The 18,578-nt window shown below is 42.3% G+C and overlaps 1 protein-coding gene across 3 annotated transcripts in view; it reads left to right on the top strand.

Moving 5' to 3' along the window:
* Window positions 1-18,578, top strand: part of GARRE1 (granule associated Rac and RHOG effector 1) — a 55,461-nt gene that overhangs the window by 16,514 nt on the left and 20,369 nt on the right. For all 3 annotated transcript variants that reach the window (XM_015640117.3, XM_015640115.3, XM_015640116.3), the window contains exon 2: window positions 10,492-11,822. In XM_015640117.3, the coding sequence (XP_015495603.1) occupies window positions 11,328-11,822 (495 nt within the window). In that variant the 5' untranslated portion in view covers window positions 10,492-11,327. The remainder of the gene's footprint in view (window positions 1-10,491; window positions 11,823-18,578) is intronic.

The raw sequence follows: 18,578 nt of genomic DNA, 5'->3' as shown, positions 1-18,578 counted from the left end.
CCCCCCATGTTTGTGTCTCAGCATTTGCAGAAGACTGAGCAGCTCAGGGAGGGATTTTTTCAGTTGTCTGCTGTGTAAAGCAGAACAAGTAGATGGGCACTGAGCTTTGGGTGGTCTCAGGGAGATGTTACAGGTGGCAGGTTTGGGCTCTGTCTTTTCCTTGGAATTTGTATTAGAGATTTATAAACTGGAAGGGTGCTATATTTGATCTTATAACTAAGCCTATTTTGGCCCCAGCTATGCAAGATGAGTTAGGGCTATTTTAAAAATCCCATCTATATTTAATTAAGCTTGAAAAATTCTGGCCTTAGTGAGGAGGTGAATTCTGTGCCCAGGACACACAAGCAGCTTTTTTTGATTAGAAAAAATGAGGGAAGGTTATGAAGTATGCATGCTACTGCTTCTACTTTGCTAATCTTTATGATCTCAAATTACTTGTCACCACTGTTCCTTCATCAGCTGCAGAGATTAGTTCTACATAAGATAATGTATTACAAACCATGGGTTTGTTAGAAATAAAGCATTTTGACTGTTCTGAAAGTCTCCTGTTACAGAGGTCTAGTTCAAGAAGAGTTTTTAGAATTAAAGTGAAAACTACTCATCGACTACTATTTATGGAATTGCTATTTACAGTAGTATTATGCTTTTGTAGTATTATGTACACACTAATGTTTGGTTTTGTTATGGGAGAGAGACTGTAATTCACACTGGATTGCTCTGGTTTATTCATATCCTGTGACAGTGAATCAGATACTGCTGCCTGTATACAGACTGAATTGCCAGCCAGCTTTGGGCCCAAATATGGTAAACACAATTATGTTCATTTGCTGTAAAAATACATTCTCCTTAGTTTAACATTTTCATGATTACAGTTTTCTGGTAATTCCATAATTTTCAACATGAGAGGGATATGAAAGGCGTAATCATCGTGTCCCTCTCTTCAGTGTAGAATATAGTTTGTTTTCCTGGGCAAAACTCCAGCTGTTCAGTTGATGAATTTACTGCTGCTCAAATACAGTGAGCCCATAAAGCATTTGGAAAGGCTGTTCCTGGGACAGGAGCTGTGCTGTGGAGACAGGATCTCTGTGTGCACAGACAGCAAAAGCCCCGTGGCACTGAGGGGATGTGCTGATGTCGGTTTTTCTGATATGGACTCGTTTCCTATTTTTGGAAAAGAAATTAATATAATTTCAGAATAATTAATACTTGTCAAGTAGGAGACTTTCAATGAATGAGTTGGGAGAGCATTAAGATAAACTCCTGCTCTGTACCGAAGAGAATAAATATCAGTAAATACTGGATTAGGTTTTAATTTAGTCACAAAGGAGTGTTTATGGTAATAGTTATTAAATGAAAAAGAGGATAGTTTCCATGTGGAAATACATGCCAGTAGTTGCCACTTCATTTATATGTTAGGATTAGTACATTTAGTGCAGCTAAGAAAGTGCATTTACAGGGCTTTTTCGTTGTTCTGATGTAGTCTGGTATCGAGAATGTTGTAGATGAATTCTGTGGCAAGTGCTGAGAATTCAGGAGCAGCATAGTAATTTGGGTGAGGAAAGATTGTTGGTGTTGAGTTACTCCAAATGTTTTGAAAGCTTTCATCATCCTCGCTGCAAACAGGCAAAAAAAAATCACATACAGGCTTTACAGGATTTGCTGTACATAATCTGTCTCATGTTTCTTCTACTCAGAGCTTCCTTCTTCATTGAAGAGCTTTAAATGTGTAGAAATACTACTTTTGTCTAACACTACTAAAATAACTAAAAACCTCAAACTCAGAGTAACTTCAGTAGGCGTTTTAAAGTTGTGTAGCATCACAAACTCTTAAAGCAGTTTGGCTTAGGGGTATTTATTTCAGTGGGAAAATTGAAATGTGTGTGTGCTGGGAAGTGCAAGTCCTGGGGCATTTGTGCAATGTGCTATCTGTGTTTGCAGGAGCGGCAGAATGGCTGCAAGTCTGAAAGGGAACAGCTGAGCTGGGATGAGGAAATGTTTCTGTTTGCAGAGGAGTTGTAAACAGTGTGTCCTTGTGGCACTTTTGTGGCTGTTCCACTGCTTTCAGTGGTTGCTGGGGTGGAGAGAGTGACAAAGTAAAAGTGGCTGATTCAGGATTCCAAACTGATCCACCTCAACCTCCTTTGGAGGTTACAAATGGATATCTAGGGAAAGGCAAGAGCAGGGTGAATTTGTGGGCAATACTCATTTAAAACTGCCCTCAACAGCTTGCTGCATCTGGGATTTCCTGAGTATGTGGTCAGACTGTTCAGGAACCCAAGTGAGCCCCTCTTCAAGGAAGGGTGATAAGAGACCAGAACTGCACACTAAATTTGAAGTGTGGGTGAACCATGGATTTATGCAGTGGCATAAGTATGTGTCTGGCTTTTCTAACACTGCTGTTCCCTTTCACATCTATTCTTCTGACTCTGCCATTCAGCATCAGGCTGATGTTTAGCAAAACCAGTCAGTTGTGGCACTGAAATCACCTTCCTCAATGATAGTGATCAGACCAGAGCCCATCATTTTGTGTGTGATTAGGATTCTTTTTCCATGTATGAGTTGATAAATTTATCCCTAATAAATAATAAATTTATCCCTAATTAGTCTAGTGTCTTCAGTTCCTTAGTCCTGTATTATTTATATATCTATATATAATGTGTTAGAGTGTGCAGTATGTCATGCCTCAATAGTGTAGTGCTGACCTGGGTTCTTACTCCCACTTGTCTTTCCAAGTCTTGTTTAAGGTGTGATTTGTTCAGGACAATGAAAGCTTCCTCAGAAAACCCAAACTGTTGAAAGATGTGTTGAAGAATATCTTTCATTTATTTCTCTATGCACTTTGTCAAAGAGTGGGAATTACTCCTATTTTTCTGGGTGTGGAAGTATTTTCTGCAGTGTTAGAGTCCATGGAGAAATCATTTTAAGCTGGTGAGAATAAAGCTCTATGGAGAGCTTTCTGCCTGGTTTCTTGATGTGCACTGACTCAGCAGGAACTGAGCTCTTCAAAGTGATTTCCTAAACCCCTTTAACGAGTTCTAGTAGAAATTTTTAGCATGGATTTTAAGATATGTATTGAAAACATCTCTTCCCAGTTAATGTTACTGAAAATGAAGTATTTGCCTGTGCTGGAAAGCTGCGATTGTTGGTGTAACAAGGAGTTTAACTTTTACCTGACTCTGTGGGAGACACCACTGACTGGACCTGGAACTAAACACGTGCTGAAGTTCATTACTGAAGTGAGCCCAGAGGTTTAAAATGCCTGCTGTAATCTCATGGGATTGTAGGATGGTTTTGTGTTGGGTTTTTTGGTATTTTTTTTTATTGTATTACGTTCACCGTGGTTTTCTGCATAAATTGGGAAACGGTGATTTTTGGAGTTTTCACTACACAACTGAGAATATTTTCTTAATGCTTGTTTTTTCAGCTAAGTTTTAAAAAGAAACACCATCCTAGATTTTGTGTTTACATTTTTACTTTTGAGTACAGTAATCAGGAGTGACAGGGTGAAGAATTCCCATGTGGGTGGCTTCTGCTTAGGACTTCAGGTGAGGATGTGATGTGCTGGGTTGGGGTGCAAAGACAGATTTGGGGATTGTCTCAGGTGGCTGTAGCTGGTGCATAAGCCTGACCAGATAATATTCCTGTTCCACATATGCTTAATTGAATATTTATCTAGCTCAGCCTTTCCTTCCTGACTTCCCTTCAGCAGGAAGTGAAATCTGTGGCCTCAAAAGATAATTTACAGGAATATGTTAACTTAATCTCTGGATTTTCTAGAAATTGCCATCTGACAGTCCCTGGGTTGAAACCCTGGCCTGCAGTTTTCCCCTGTTTGGAAGTGTATTTTTCCCATGGATGGCTGTCCCTGGGCACAGGCATCTGTCTCTTCTGGAGCACTCCTGTGGGATCAGAGATTTCTGGAGGTGAGCTGTTCTGGGAGGCAGAGCTGTGCCTTTTCTACAGGAATTAGTGCTGCTTCTGCTTGCTCTCAGTGTGGTGCCATGAGCTTTTTCCTGATCCTAGCACGTTTGCCAGCTCTGGTGGGGGAGTGTGCCCGTGGCTGGTGGTGGGTGCTCCCTTCTGGGAGAGGAGAGCTGGAGCCCTGGGTCTCCCCTGGCTGACACTCAGGTGTGGGAATTGCTCTTGCTGTGTGCAGGGCCTTTGTTAGGCTGCTCTCTCAAAAGAATGGGAATTATTTTCTTTCCCTTTTCAAAGGGGAACCGGTCCTGCTTTCAAAATAGATAATGTAAGCACCTATTGCCAAGGGAGGATTGAAACAGTGATCCTGATCTGACACAGGCATCTATTTTTGACATTGGTGGAGGCACACGAGGCTGAAAAAAGCTCTGGTTTAACACATTCCTTTCACCAGCTCTTCCTTTTGCTATCATACCTTGTTGCTGAGACTTGAGTTAGTGCTGTTTGGGGTGTTACGTGTTCTACTTCAAACAAAATGCAAAAAGTCTCCTGATGGGCTGTAGGCTGTGCCTTGGAAAAATCCAGTTTGCTGTGCTGACAAGTCTGATTCTGAGGGACACCTACATTCCATTTGTATCTTTTAGGAAGTGTAATTACACGGGTTTATAGGGTTTATAGAATTGGAAGTGAGGTGGTGCACCACTGAGCAGGCAGGACCCTCAGTACTTACCTAACTCCCCAAATCTGATGTTCTTCAGTCTTTCCCAGTTCTGTTTCTGAATGGTTTTCATGACAGAGTCTTTGGTTATTTGGGATTTTTGAGCAGGGCATGGACATATTTTTGTCTTTGCTTGTCATTTCAGGCACCTACCAGACATGTGCCTCTACAGGATTTTTCAGTACAAATGCAAAAGACACAGATCAGCACAAATTATTTACTGTCATTGCTTTAAGGAGTGTCATTTTGAAGAAAACTCCAGACAAAAGCATAATAAATCAGTTCAGAGACTGTCTATAAATAGGTCTATATATAGGTAGATAAATCATCAGTGAAATTGGTCTTTTGAGTTAATAAAAGCAGGTTGCTGGTTTAACAGATGTTGGTGCTTTGGTTGGTAATTGCTTCACTGATAACAGGTTCCAGATTAATAAACAGCTCTGTTGAGATGTGAAGTGCTCAGTTTGATTGTGGTTGAGGTGTGCTAACCCCACAGGTGCTGTGGGCCATGTCCTGGGAGCTCTGGTCCCCAGCTGGGGCAGTTCCAGAGGGGCTGCTGGCACCCATCTGCCCAGAGAGCCCAAGGGTGTTGGGAGAGGAATGTACCCAACAGGAGCTTCATGGATTCACTAAGGATTCACTTGACTACTTTTTTGTTTTGGTATGGGTTTTTTTTTTCCCTCCAACTGTTCTGGGCAAGCAGCCAAAGAAGGAATCCCAATGAGCAATTCATGAGCTAACAAGAACTAAAATGATTTTGGTATAATGGTCTATTTCTGACTTTCCTCCATCCTCCTCTAGTAGGAGATTTTTACAACTTGGGTGACAAAAAAGCCCCAAACTTAAAAACCCATCCAGGAGGTTCCTGGGTCTCCTGGAGGCTGCAGCCCACTGCATTAGAAAGCCTTGGCAAGCGATGCTGGTTTTCCTTCCTGGGTCTGTAGCTCCAGACCAGAAGCAGTCAGGTTTGGTGAGGAGAGGCCTCTCCCTGCTGGCATTCCCAGGCTCTGGGGCTGTTGTCCTGTGCCTGCATCCTGCCAGCTGTGGGAGTGAGTCTGGAAAACTCCTGAGCCTCGTTTGCCCTGGCAGTGAAGATAATCAGTACTTGTCAACCCCTAGAAAAGCATTTGCATGCTGTAAGTATTTATGATGTGTTGGTAAGAAATTCCAGGTGCAGAATGACTTGGTTGATGTCAGAGGTGGAGGCATATTTTCTGCCAGTCAGCATTACTTGAAGGTGGCTCTTGTTGACTGAGAAGTTTAATTTTTGAAACAGTTTCAGCTCTTGTATTAATCTGAAAAGTTTTATGTTCAAAACAGTGTTTAAAAATTAAAACAAATTGTAAAAGCCCACACACATTTCATTTGATGTGTATTCTCTTCACGGGTGGATTGAATTTATTAGATAGGTGTCATTCCTGTGGCAATTTTTATATTAATAGATGTGGTGTATTGATGAGAGTAGTGGAGAAGTTGTAGTCAAAGTCAAAGGTTGAGATTTGTTGCTGAAATGAGAACTGTTCTTTGTATTTAAGCCCTGGCCTGTGGATTCCAGTTTCTAGTATTTTTGAATGGATATGTTTTGTAGATGTAATCCATCTTCAGTTTGGAAGAGTGTATAAAGAATCAACACCCAGTTAAAAATGTGATGCCTCTCTTAAAAACCCTCCTCAAAAGTAGCTGAGGATACCAGACTGGTTTTTTTAACCTATTTATTTATGCAGCTCCTGAAAAGTTTACTTGGAGGAGTTCCCACCATGTGTCTTAGCCCACTTGTTGTTACCTCCACTTAGTGACTGTGTGCCAGGAGGGGCAGAAGGGCCTGGCTGTTCCCTGGGGGTGCAGGCTGGCTGTGCCTGGCACTCCTTCCCTTTGCTGCTGCTGCAGCAGTGCCTGTGCTCTCAGAGCTCTGCTCTCCAGGGTCCATTCAGGCTCTCTGCTCCTCCTGAAGCCCCGGCTCTTCTCCTGCCAGCGTGGTGTCCTGGGCTGCTCCGGCTCCGCGCATCTTCCCCAGCCAGGGGTCTGTAGCTGGGTCCCACACTCAAATTGTTGTTGCCTGGTCACTCTTGCAGCCCTGAGCCAGCTGTGGTGGGGACAGAGGGACAGAGGGACGCTGAGCAGCCCTCAGGAGGTGCCTCCCTTGCCCTCCTGTGCAGGTTTGCTGTGCAGGTGTTGAGGACCGTGCAGAATCGCTTTGGTTTAAGGTGTTCACATCTGGACTCTGGGCAGCCTGGCCGGGTGGTGGATGGGATGAACATGTTGGTGGCAGGAAACTGAAGGTGGAACACCTTTCCTTGTGGAGTGACTTTTAGATTTGCACCAGATTTGTATCACTGAATGCCAGAGGGCCTTCTGTGTGTGTGACAGGAGGCCCTTGGCTCTGGCAGCTTCCTGGCCTTTTGGCCTCGCAGTGGGTTTGTTTGTTCAGGCTTTTCCCGGGTAAGCAATCTGGCTGCTCTGGCTTGTGTCTTTTGGAAATAGCTTTTTTTTTTTTTTTTTAAACATTAATTGAATTTAGTTTGTTTTACATAAATGGTGAGTGCAGTGTAAAGTTTATCCTGAGATTTGGAATCTGTATCTCATAAAATTAAAACCGGCATGAAAATAGCATGAAGTGTTGCATTCAAAAAAATCAGCTCAGGCGTTTTGGACTGTCTTACTCTTCTGTGTTTTATTGCATATTCACTGGAACAGAATCCATAAAGAACACCATTTGAAAGGAAACTTTTGCCAGTTTTTAAAGTTGAGGTCAGAACCTTATTTAAAGCACTGCTTCCTCTGCTCAGTTTCCTGTGTTAATTCAGGGAGAAAGCTGCCTTCTCTTCTAGCAGGGTAATCCCAAACAGGACAGATGGGGGATTAGACCCCTCATGCTGCTCCAAAACAAACTGGAGGGTACCAAATTCCACTTGTCTGAAAGTCTTCCCTGTTTATTTGTATCTCCTGTGACTGGTGGAGTTGGAAAAAAGCATTTTTTGGGGAAGTATCTAAACAAAAAAATTTGGATGCTACATTTTTAAAAAGTAGTGAACTCAATTTGCATTTGCACTCATTTTCCTGCAATTTCTCTATCCTCTATGCAAATGTGGCCATTTTAAGAGCAGCTTGTGCAGGTGATTTTTTGGAAGTTCAAACAGTCCAAACTAGTAGCACTTCCTTAACTTCAGCATTAACTCCTTGAAGTGAGAATGTAAAGTGTGCTGAGCTTTTCCAGTAGTGTTTTGCCATTTTGAGCAGAGCAGTGTTCAGTGTGGAGCTGGGTTTATACTGTATATTAATTCTATTACAGTCTTTAATAGTACCTGAAAAGCACTGGTTTGGTTTTGATTACATAAAGGAAGGATAAAACACCTTTTCTTGGGCTATGGTAACTTTTTAAATAATTTCTTCACTTGGTTTTTGTGAGTATTTCTGTTTTCCACAAAATGAAGTATAAGTTTAATGTTTATATTTTGGGTGATAACTTGCTGTTCTTGTATCACTAGAAGGAAACAAGTTGGTTACATTTCCCCCTAAGGTGGCAAGAGGTAGATTGACCTGAAGTCTCTGGAGTTCAATGTGGAGCCCTCACATTTAACCCACACACCAAAAGCAGTGGGGAGGGGAGGGGAGAGCGTGGGAACCTTCTGTGCTTCACTTTTTCAGAAAAAGATGCAAAAGGAGGAATGTTTATTTTGTATGTAGTATGTCAGAGAGCTCATTATATGGAGTTTCAGACATGGTATTCAGACACATGTCTGGTATTGAGGCGTGCAGCTTTCCTCTCTTGGAATAAATATCAGCTGAAGATACAAGCTGTCCTCTTTAAGCTTCTGTGTAGGTTTTATTACAAGGGAATTTTGAAGCTGAAGAATTGAGTAAGTACCTGCAAATTTGACTACAAAATTGCCCAGAAGTAAAACACAATGATTTGTTGTTTTTGTTTATAACTATAGAAAATATGAAGCCACTTTCTCCCCCCTCATTCATTGCATTTAAGTTCTTTTAGGATGCAGCAGTTTATGTCTTGGCTGAATATCTGACAGTTCCAGATGATGAGTTGAGTGTGTTTGATCCTGAAAGGTTCTGTGTGTAATCACAAGCACTGAGCTGAGGTGCATCTTTGATAATCTCATCTAATTCAGTGCCCTGGACCTTGAAAACCCCTCCTTCTTAGTTTTTTCTTTCATGATCATTTCTTAAGTTCCTGTGCAATGAGAAATTTCATGTCTGCTTAGGAAAAACAATCACTAATTTACTTACATGTTGCATTAAAATTAACCAACTCTGTTGTTCCATCTACATTTATATGAAATCAAGGAAACCATTTAATCATGCTCTCTACTGTAAGGCACCCTAGCTTGTAAAACAAGGAGAAAATTACTTTCAGCTATGCATGTGACATCAAGACTTCCTAGAAAATTATGGTTTTAATGAGTTCCTTGAATTTTGACACATTCAGAGTGAATACTGAGGGAAGTATAAAGTAGTTAGGGAGGAAAGTATCAGCTTGGAGTGATTTAAGGATGCTGAAATGCATATGGGAGTTTCTTTGAGTTTTAGGTTTTAAAAAGGGTGAGTGCAAAAGAATATTTGCACTAGATCTCTGAAGCAGAACCATTTTCAGACTTCCTGAAAAACTTGTGTCCAGTTGTTTTAGTGGGAGTGAGACTCCCCAGCTCTGGGTGTTTTGTCCTGCTGTGTCTTGCCTTCTTTATCTGTTGGATGCTTGTATCCTACATGTGTGCTAAAATGGGAATGAGTGAATATTGTGTGTCTTCAGACAGATGGAAATAAGAAATTTTGACTGAAAATAAAGTCTTTGTTCCCCAGCCATTTGGACAATATTACTACAGATTTCATTGCTCAAATATAATAGCTAAAGGAACATTTTTTTAAAATGAAAGGGTTCCTGGATTATTCTTCTAAGTGCCTGGGACATTGCAGTTGCTGCAGTAAGGAAAAGGATGGCCTTGTTTGATAGAATCAAGGGTTTGTAAGAGAGGGAGAGAGTGGCCTGAAGGGAATGGAGCTGGGACTGGCAAACTGATGGAAGGAATTGTATCCTGATATTGTCCTGACACTGTTTGATCAGTATTGAGTCCCTCGTGCTCCTTCTTGGCCCTTTCCCAGTGCTCAGGCTCTGTTCACCTTCCTTCACACACCTTCAGGGAGCTCTTGGCTCCCCAGCTGCACCAGGGTTTGCCAGCAGGAGCAGGGCAGTACAGAAGTTGTATTTCCTTCCTACTTTGATGTGTGCTGGGAGTGTTATTGACACCAATCAGATTCTTGGGCAGTTGTGCATGAGATGCTGCCTGCCCATCACACTGGATTGGGACATGGATGTTGTATTTCTCAGCTAATCTCAGGTAGGATTAGGCAGATTTGTCTGTTGTTGTTCTAAAAAAAAAATATTTAAGGACCTGTATCTGTTGATTTAATAAACTATTAAAATGAATGGAGAGTTCTGCAATAAATTATAGTGCATGAAAAAAAGTTTTAATTGTTTTCAGTCTTTAATTATTTGTAAAGGATGAGATTAGAAAATGTGATTAACTCCCCTTGAGCTCTGCAGTAATCACCTTTGACTGTTCTTAACTGTGCAAGACTTGTACTGGGGATTAACCAGACTCTTAAGTTTGACAGCCTAGAATGAAAGAATTAACAAGAAAATATTTGTGTTGAGTTTAGCAACAGGATGATGCTGGCTTCTAACAGAGTTTTAAACTGTCAGTGCAGCTGTCTCCCTTTGGATCTTGGGTGTTGTTGACAGTGTGTGCCCAGAAACGTGAGCCAGGACACTGCAGGAGTTAAATTTTTAAACCTTCTCATTGTTCTCTAACGTTTAAACTTTTTTTTTTTCCCTCCATTCACAGGAAATGACCTAGAGGCCTTACAAATACATTTGTGCATTTTTGTTCTGAGTCTGCAATTGAGGGCAAACGCAGTCTGGAAGCACCACTTCTTAATGTTACAACAGAAACAACTACCTCAACAAACAGGGAAAGGGGAAGAAGGCTTGCAATAACAAACACTCTAGTTTTTAATAGCTTATACTTGCAAAGTCTTCTGTAAACAGTCCAGATTTTTTTTTCCCCCCTCCAATATTAAGAAGAGACACTACAAGTAAACTGAGTTGGCAGACTGGATCTGTCAAGACATTTGAAGATATTTGATCTGCTGACATAAGGATTTGCTTTTTCAAGGAAAGAGCCTCTGCACTGCTTTTATAATCGCTGTTGATCGGTGGTTTGCTCCACTTTTCCTGATACTACTAATGGGAGAATTGTATTAAGGTATTGCTTCTGTAACTATTACTTGCATTGACAAAATCAACTTTTGTAGATGGAAGAGCAAGTGACAGCGTTACGCTCGTGAGGAACTTGTGGACGATCCCTTCTCTGCTCCAGTTGGCTTTTCTGCGTGCAGGGGGGATACCACACAAGAGACAGAGCATTGTTAAGATACTTGGGCTTGTTTTTGAGTAGAGTTGATAACTGCAGCAGGGCTGCACCGAACACTGAAAACACGGAGTCAGCAGATCTGCTGCCGTTCCCACTGCTGATACAGATTATACAGACGCTTGCCTTTCTGAAATGCCTTTTGTGAAACCTATGTACACAGTCCCGCTCTGTTACTGTACATAGATACTCGAGGAAGGAATTTGACAAGTGATTGTTGATTCAAGAACTCTCTGGACAAGCACTCACTTATGTATTGCTGCAGTGCACAAGAAAGCAAAATGGACTATAAGCGGCGCTTTTTGCTTGGCGGGTCCAAGCAGAAAGTGCAGCAACACCAGCAGTATCAAATGCCCGAGCTGGGCAGGACCCTGAGCGCCCCGCTGGCATCGGCCACCCCCAGCACCCCCCTGGTGTCCCCGGCTGCTGCGGGCGGCTGCTCCCACCCCGCCTCCCACACGACTCCCATCGCAGACATCCAGCAGGGAATCTCCAAATACCTGGATGCCCTCAACGTCTTTTGCCGTACGAGCACTTTCCTCACGGACCTTTTCAGCAGCGTGTTCAGGAACTCGCACTACTCTAAGGCAGCTATGCAACTGAAAGACGTGCAGGAACATGTCATGGAAGCGGCCAGCCGACTCACAGCAGCAATAAAACCAGAAATAGCAAAAATGCTGATGGAACTGAGTGCAGGAGCTGCAAACTTCAAAGATCAAAAAGAGTTCAGCCTACAAGACATTGAGGTAAGTTACCTTGGAGGATACTGTTTTGCACTTGAATTGGTATCATTCCTTCTTAACTGGATTTCTCTTCAAAATCCCTTCTACACTAGAAGTTTTCTCCACCTTGCTATGTATTTGTGGGTGATGCTGGGGGGAAAAGAAACTCTTCATTTGTTATGTCCTAAAAGTACCAAGTCATGTGAGATCTGACCTCCATCTGTGTTAAATCAGGTATTTAATAGGTATTTCTTACACCTATTATATTTAGTTGGTAGAAGAACCAACCAGACAAATATTTTAAACCATTTTTTATTCTATGTTAGCTAATGTTCCTAACAATGTTATGCCATATTCTAAATCATCCTACACTTTCCTTGGTGTTTTCCATTCCGAGGGAAAACCTGAGCACGTGGGAGTAGCATATTGTCATCAGTGTTTCAGTAAAACTACATATTAGTTGACTAATAATATTTTACCACTCTTCACAACATTTAAGTCCTTTTGAGCTGTTGTAAGAGGAAAGTAACACACTGTGTGAGAGATTAATGCTGTAAAATGTGTCATGACTTGGCTATAATGTTCATATTCTAGATCCTATATGTATATGTAGGATTCAGAGAGGACCCCCAGCTTCCCACCAAGGCTGCCTGGGAAGGTCTGGGTATTTCTCCTCCAGTAAATGTGTTATGTAGCAGGCAGTGTTAGAGATAGTCACAGATTAAATCCCTGGAGTTTTAAGCAGTTCCTTGTGTTTTGACATATTTCTTCACTTTGCTGCAATCTTTGCAGAGTTATTCCTTCAGAACTACATCCTGAATGGAAAAGTTACTTTTAAATTCTCTTGGTTTTGATTTAGATTTCAGGTAACTTTGTAAGAGTGAATGTTTGTGCCTGTCAGGCATTATCTGCTTTCTCTAGCTCCACTTCCAGATGGAATCTTAAGGGGGATGCAATTTGTCAGTCACAGCTCTCCCTGCAGTTGTGTACTACAGTCTTAGTGTTGTTTGCTTGGTATAGAATGAAGATGGGCTGTATAATTGCTATAAATGTCTTCTGTAGGCTGATGTTTTTAAAGACAATCCAATAACATCACTCTTTAGCTAAAGCTGTAGCAATGTATATAAAAAAGAGTGAGTTTATGTAATTAATTGATCTTTATAAGAGATGAGCTGAAATACTTTCTGAATTAAAAAAAATCAAAAGCACATGAAGCACTAGATGTCTTCTAGGAGTTTTTGTGGACTTGGAAATGTCTTCCCAAGTGTAGGAGCCCTGTGTGGAGCTGCTTTTGTCAGGTGGGCAGGCAGAGGTGGGTGCTGGCTGTGCGCTGCCCCTTGCTCTGCAGGGAACTGAGGAGCAGAAACAAAGCAGTGTTTGCATCAGGTGGGTGCAAGTCCTGCCAGCTTGAAGGCAGAGAAACTTGCTCTGGTCCCAGCTTTTCCTGACCAGGCCTGAGCCTTGTTCTGTGCACCCGCAGCGCTCCCTCCCCTGCCGCGGCAGCTCCGTGGTGGGAAGGAGTGTGAGCAGCTCCTCCTGTGCTTTCCTGCCTCTCCTCTTGGGCTGTGCCACCACTTCCCATCCTGCTCTTCTGGTGTCTTCTGCTTCATTAAAACTGCACCTTGCACATGGCTCTGGAAACAGTCAGCATGCAGAATTTGTGGGAACTTCTGCATAAGGAGACCAGTGTTGTGTTCTGCTTTGGCTTAAGCAGCAGCAGAATGTGGGATTGACAGGGACTCGTGGTTGTTCTGTGGATCAGTCTGGACTGTGGAGTAGAGGGGTGAATTCTGCTGGGTGGTTGTGCCCAGCGAGCAGCAGCTGCTCACTGTTGAACTGGACCTTGGCAGAGGCCAGTACAGGAATATATTTGTTTGTAGGTGACTTGGAAGCACAGGATAGAAGCATGCTGGGAGACCTGCTGAACTAAAAATAATCTTGAACAACCGAGTTTTCCAGTTGGGATGGAATTCAGAGGGGGAAAGCTGAATGTTGCAATATTTAAATAGACTTTTTCAGCTTCAGGAGTGAAGCCCACTGGGCAGCAGCTCTGGAGAGCAGTCCTAGGGCTTGTGGGTGTTGTGTGTTGGGTAAGAGTCAGTGTTGTGCAGTTGGAAATAATAAATCAGCACTGTTGCTGTTGTGCAAAGAGACAGTTACCATGAATTTAACACAACCCTAACCTGTGAGAACCATGAACTGAGCACTTCACTGGTTATTGTGGCCTTAAACACAGTGGTGCACATGCACAGCACTGCTGGTGCACTCAGAGAAACAGGGAGCAACTGGAGAGGCAGCAGAGGAGAGCAGCAAGAGCAGTCAGACATCCAGGAAATAGGACATCAGAGGACAAATTGAAAAGATGGACTCTGCAGAAGAAGAGGCTGAAAAGGAAAATCAAAATTGCTCAGGTATGTGAGAAGCTGCCAGAACATGTCAGTGTCTGTTCTTCATGTCCATGTAAGGTGGAGCAAGGAACTTAAATTTCAGAAGGAAAGGTTTACATTAGATGCTATGGAAATCCTTTGTAATGTTAGTGGAGCACTGATGTGGATTGGTACAAAGGGTAGGGAGCAGTGCTTACAGAACAGGTTAAACCTGCCTCAGGTAGAACTGACCTAGGTGAAATTGCTCCTTGCTAGAGACAGAAGGGTGACCTGGTGAGATCCTCTCCCTTTGTGCTTTTGTGGGGTTTGAAGACTGAGCTGTTGATGCTAAAATTTCAGTTTAAAAAATGGTTTGCTTTTTTCCCCCCTGGTGGATAGAGAAGTTAACATTTCATAAAACTGCCAGCAGGATTAAAAAACTCACAGTGTAAGCAGAAAAACATAAAGGGCTTGCCTGACTTCATCAGAGTTTGCTGAACAGGGAAGTGATGGGGGAAGAATGTGAGGCAGCATAATTGTTCCCCTGGAAAATACCAGGGGGGGAATACAGGTGTATCTGAAGCTGCTTTGTCAGCTTCTCTGGTGGGTGACTGAGAGAGCTCACAGCCCTGAGAGATGGGGGAACACCCCAGTGGCAGCTCAGCAGTTCTGAGAATGGCTCTGCAGGGCTCCTGTGGCAGGGATGAAGGCTGCTGTCACAGGAGGTGACTTGAGCTCAGGGTGCAGTGGGGCAGAACCCCAAATTCACGAGAAGGACACAAGAATGGGACTTTCTATGTGTGAGCCCAGCTAAAGGAAATGCAGTTTTCCTAAACCTTGCTTAACACAGGCTGTAGTTTTTGGGAGGAATGAGAAGTCCAAGCTCAGCAGGTTTGTCTTTAGGAATTGAGCAGAGAGCTGTGGCTTTTCTGGGGTTCCACACATCTTTAGCTCTGCCCCCCAGGGAAGGCAATGTCAGGAAGACTTCAGTTTTGGTGAACATACCTGACTTGAATTTGGGCAGAAAACTGTTGTGCAGCCTGGATGATAGCACCACAGGATGAGGTTTTTAATTTATTTATCGTTACTTAGAACAAAGCTTGCTGGTTCAGAACTGTCTGCCAGGCTGTGTAAGAAAGTGACTTCACTTGATCAAAGTGTGGTGACAGATGGAATTTCCCAAGGTTTCTTAATTTCAGAAATGCAAATGCTGATTTTTATATTCTTCTTTCTCTTTTCCTCTTTCAAACACCTTTGAATTATTGGGTATTCTGTGCCTGTATGGATGAGGAGGAACAGCTTGGAAATCAGGGTAAATGAGAGGGTGTTTTCCATATCTGTCTGCTGGGGGAATGCAGTAACTCTGTACTTCTGTTAATAAAAGCATTAAAGCAAATCCATAGGGAGAAGTAAAACTGGTAGAAGTAAGTACATTTCCCCATCTCTTGTGAAGCTTTGGAGAAGCCTCAGTACTGCAAAATACATAAAGAATGACTGCTAGCTTCACAGGACTTGTGAATTGTCTTAGAAGTGGTAGTAATGAGGGGAATGTTGCCTTCCTGTACAAAAAGGAAGCACAGATAGGCACCAGATATATTCTTGGATGCTCTGTTTTGTATTAAATGGAGATAATTTTTTGGCTTTCATATGTATAAAAATAGCCTAAGAATTTTTGAACAAAATGTGAGACAAAATGTCTAAGTAAATATTAAATGTAGGCTTTCCTTAGCAAACATTGTAAAGCCCAATTTCACTATTTTTTAAATTAGTCTTTCCTGGGATTTTCAGTGATTGCTTCCAGACTCTTCTGAACTGAGGAACTATTAGAAGCAAAAAAAAAAAATTGGTCTTACATTTTAATTGCTGCTTTTTATTTTTAAAATGCTTCACACTTAAATGTTTTTTTTTTGCTAAATGATAGTGACCACTTCACTTGCTGTCAAGATCAGATTATCATGAGTGGCTTTTAGGGTCACTGCTGGGAGAAATGAGTCTGTTGAACTAGATTCTGCTGGAATTCAGCCTGCAGATGATTCCAACCATGGGCAGGACCAAGTCTTCCCTTGGAGGTGTTCTGTTCATGAGATTGCTCTTTGGAGCTGCAGGGATCTGCTACAGAGTGAAAATGAATAATATTCTGCCCACTTCTGGTGATGTACAGGAAGGTTCTTGGCTCATAATGGGGCACAGCAGTTCAGTGGCAGCCAGGCTGTGCCACTAAGGACACTGTTAAGGGAAACCACTGAGTAATTCTGTTGTGGTGTTTGGCTTTTTGAGCATTCTGCTCGTTTAAGGAAATAGCCAAAAAAAAAAGGGGAAAAAAAGAAAGTTCTACTGCATAAAATGGTATTTGGAGAACTGCAAGTCAGCATTTGTATCAAATGTAGAAGACTGACACTTGTTATTTGCTGACTTTGTTACTGGTAGTGCTCTGTTTTAAGGAATCTGTTATACAAGATTTTCTTGCCAGGCAATTTGTATGGCATCCCTGTTTAGCAATGAAAACTGGCAATTTTGTGTACACTTTGTCCAGTGGAATATTCCAAAGCTGATTGTGTGCCCCCATGAGGAGGATAAAGTGGGTCAGAGTAACCTAACACTGCATCTCACCTGGTGCTCCTGCTGGTAGGGAACCAAAAATCCCAATTCTTGTAACTGCCTCAGCAGGAAAAGAGAGATTCCTTCAGGTCTGGCTCTGCTGAGACAGACAGACATCTGTCCTGCCTGATGGAGGTCAGGAAGGTCAAGGTGGTGGAGCTGTGTTCTGTGGGACAAAAAATTTGGATGCCAAAGACCTCATTGTTTATGCAATGTAAATGAATCTATGAAATTAAGAAAACATCACCACTCCCAAGGAAATCTCACTGTTTGACACCTGAGATGATTCCATTTCAGCTTTGATTCCTGCACAGTTTGTAGGGTTTGTGTTTATTCTGGTCTGAAGGAGGAGAGTCAAACACTTCTGCATGGGAAAGTAGGGAAAATAAACTTGAAAAAGACATGGTGGTGTCTCTAACTGAGGAAAACTGCATCCATGTGCTGGTGCTGTTGCTCACTGCCTTCCCCATGGATAAGGCAAACTTTGTGCTCTTTGGCAGAAAATCTGACCAAGTGAGTTCTTTAAAGCTCTTTAAAGTGAGTTTGGTATCTGCCATCCGTCCAAAGGGGGGTGTTCAACAGTAAAGAAATCCTCCACCACTTTGATAGTGAAGTTTAAACCATTCTTACTCATTTTGGAGGAAGGCTGAAATGGATTTTTTTCAAACAAAATAAAACTTCAGTAAAGCAGATGTTACTATTTATCTTCACTGTTTAACATTGTAAGTTATAATAGGAATGTTGTGTGCTGCCACTTAAAACCTGAATCATTTGTTTATTTTGAGCATTATTCCCAGGCTGGGGAAACTTCAACCTTTGTACCTTAAATATTCTTTGAAATTTAATCAGCTTGAAATTCCTAATGAGTACTAGTTTCATCTTCCCCTGAGAACTGCATTCTTCCTGCACAGAAATAATTCAGATCACCAGTTGCCTCTTCCTGCAGTTTTCTTATAAATCTTTATAATCTCATACCCAGGAAAGTTGGAGTTTTCTTCATTTTATCATTTGCTGACTGTTTTTTTTTAATAAGGCAAGCTCCACTTTCAGAGGTCAGTCAAAGTACCAAAAATGTTTAATTTTATGCCTTGTACAAAGAAGGGAAGTGATGGAACCAGAATGGAATGTCAAAAGGAGTCTGGATGCAGTGGAAAAAAGCATTGCCCCCATTGGTTCTTCGGAAGTAGATAGTAAATGCATGTAGCTGTTCCTGTGACTGGAGAGTCCTGCCAGGAAGATACATTGTGTCTGAATAGTTCTGGTCCAGAAGAATGTAGCTGAAAATAAGGCAGATGATTTAATGCCTCCAAGGCATGATAGCTTTCTACACTATCTGTGTGTTTTATGAATTATTCCTAAAATGGAATTGGAGTTGACTCTTTTTTAATAAATCCAAGTTAAATACACATTTTAAAGCACTTCATGTGATAAACTCCATAAAAGAAACACTTTGAATAGTTTTTAAATACTTTCTGCTGTGATTTGGAAAATCCCTCTTTCTCTGCAGCTCTCTAGTTGTACACTTGGTTGTCAGCTTTTTCCTGCCTGGGGAGGATGGCCCTGGATGGAGCATTCCTGCTGGAGCCTTTGGCTCTCCAGGGTGTCCCTGGCTGCTGGCACTGCTGTCCCTGCACCTCTGGCACAGCAGCTCTGCTCTGCTGCTGCCACCTGAGGGGCCCCAGTGTCCTTGGGCACAGCCTGGGGGGACCAGTGGGGGATGGCATTGCCTGTCCTCATCCCAGGGAGCCTTTACTGCCCTGGCCTGGCCTGGCCTGACCTTCCTGGGGGAGCTGCAGGAGTGCAGTGTCCCAGTGCA

The sequence above is a fragment of the Parus major genome, chromosome 11, assembly GCF_001522545.3.
Source record: "Parus major isolate Abel chromosome 11, Parus_major1.1, whole genome shotgun sequence".
NCBI lineage: Eukaryota > Metazoa > Chordata > Aves > Passeriformes > Paridae > Parus > Parus major.
Note: the sequence above shows the minus strand (reverse complement) of the source record. Positions and strands in the feature narration are given on the sequence as shown.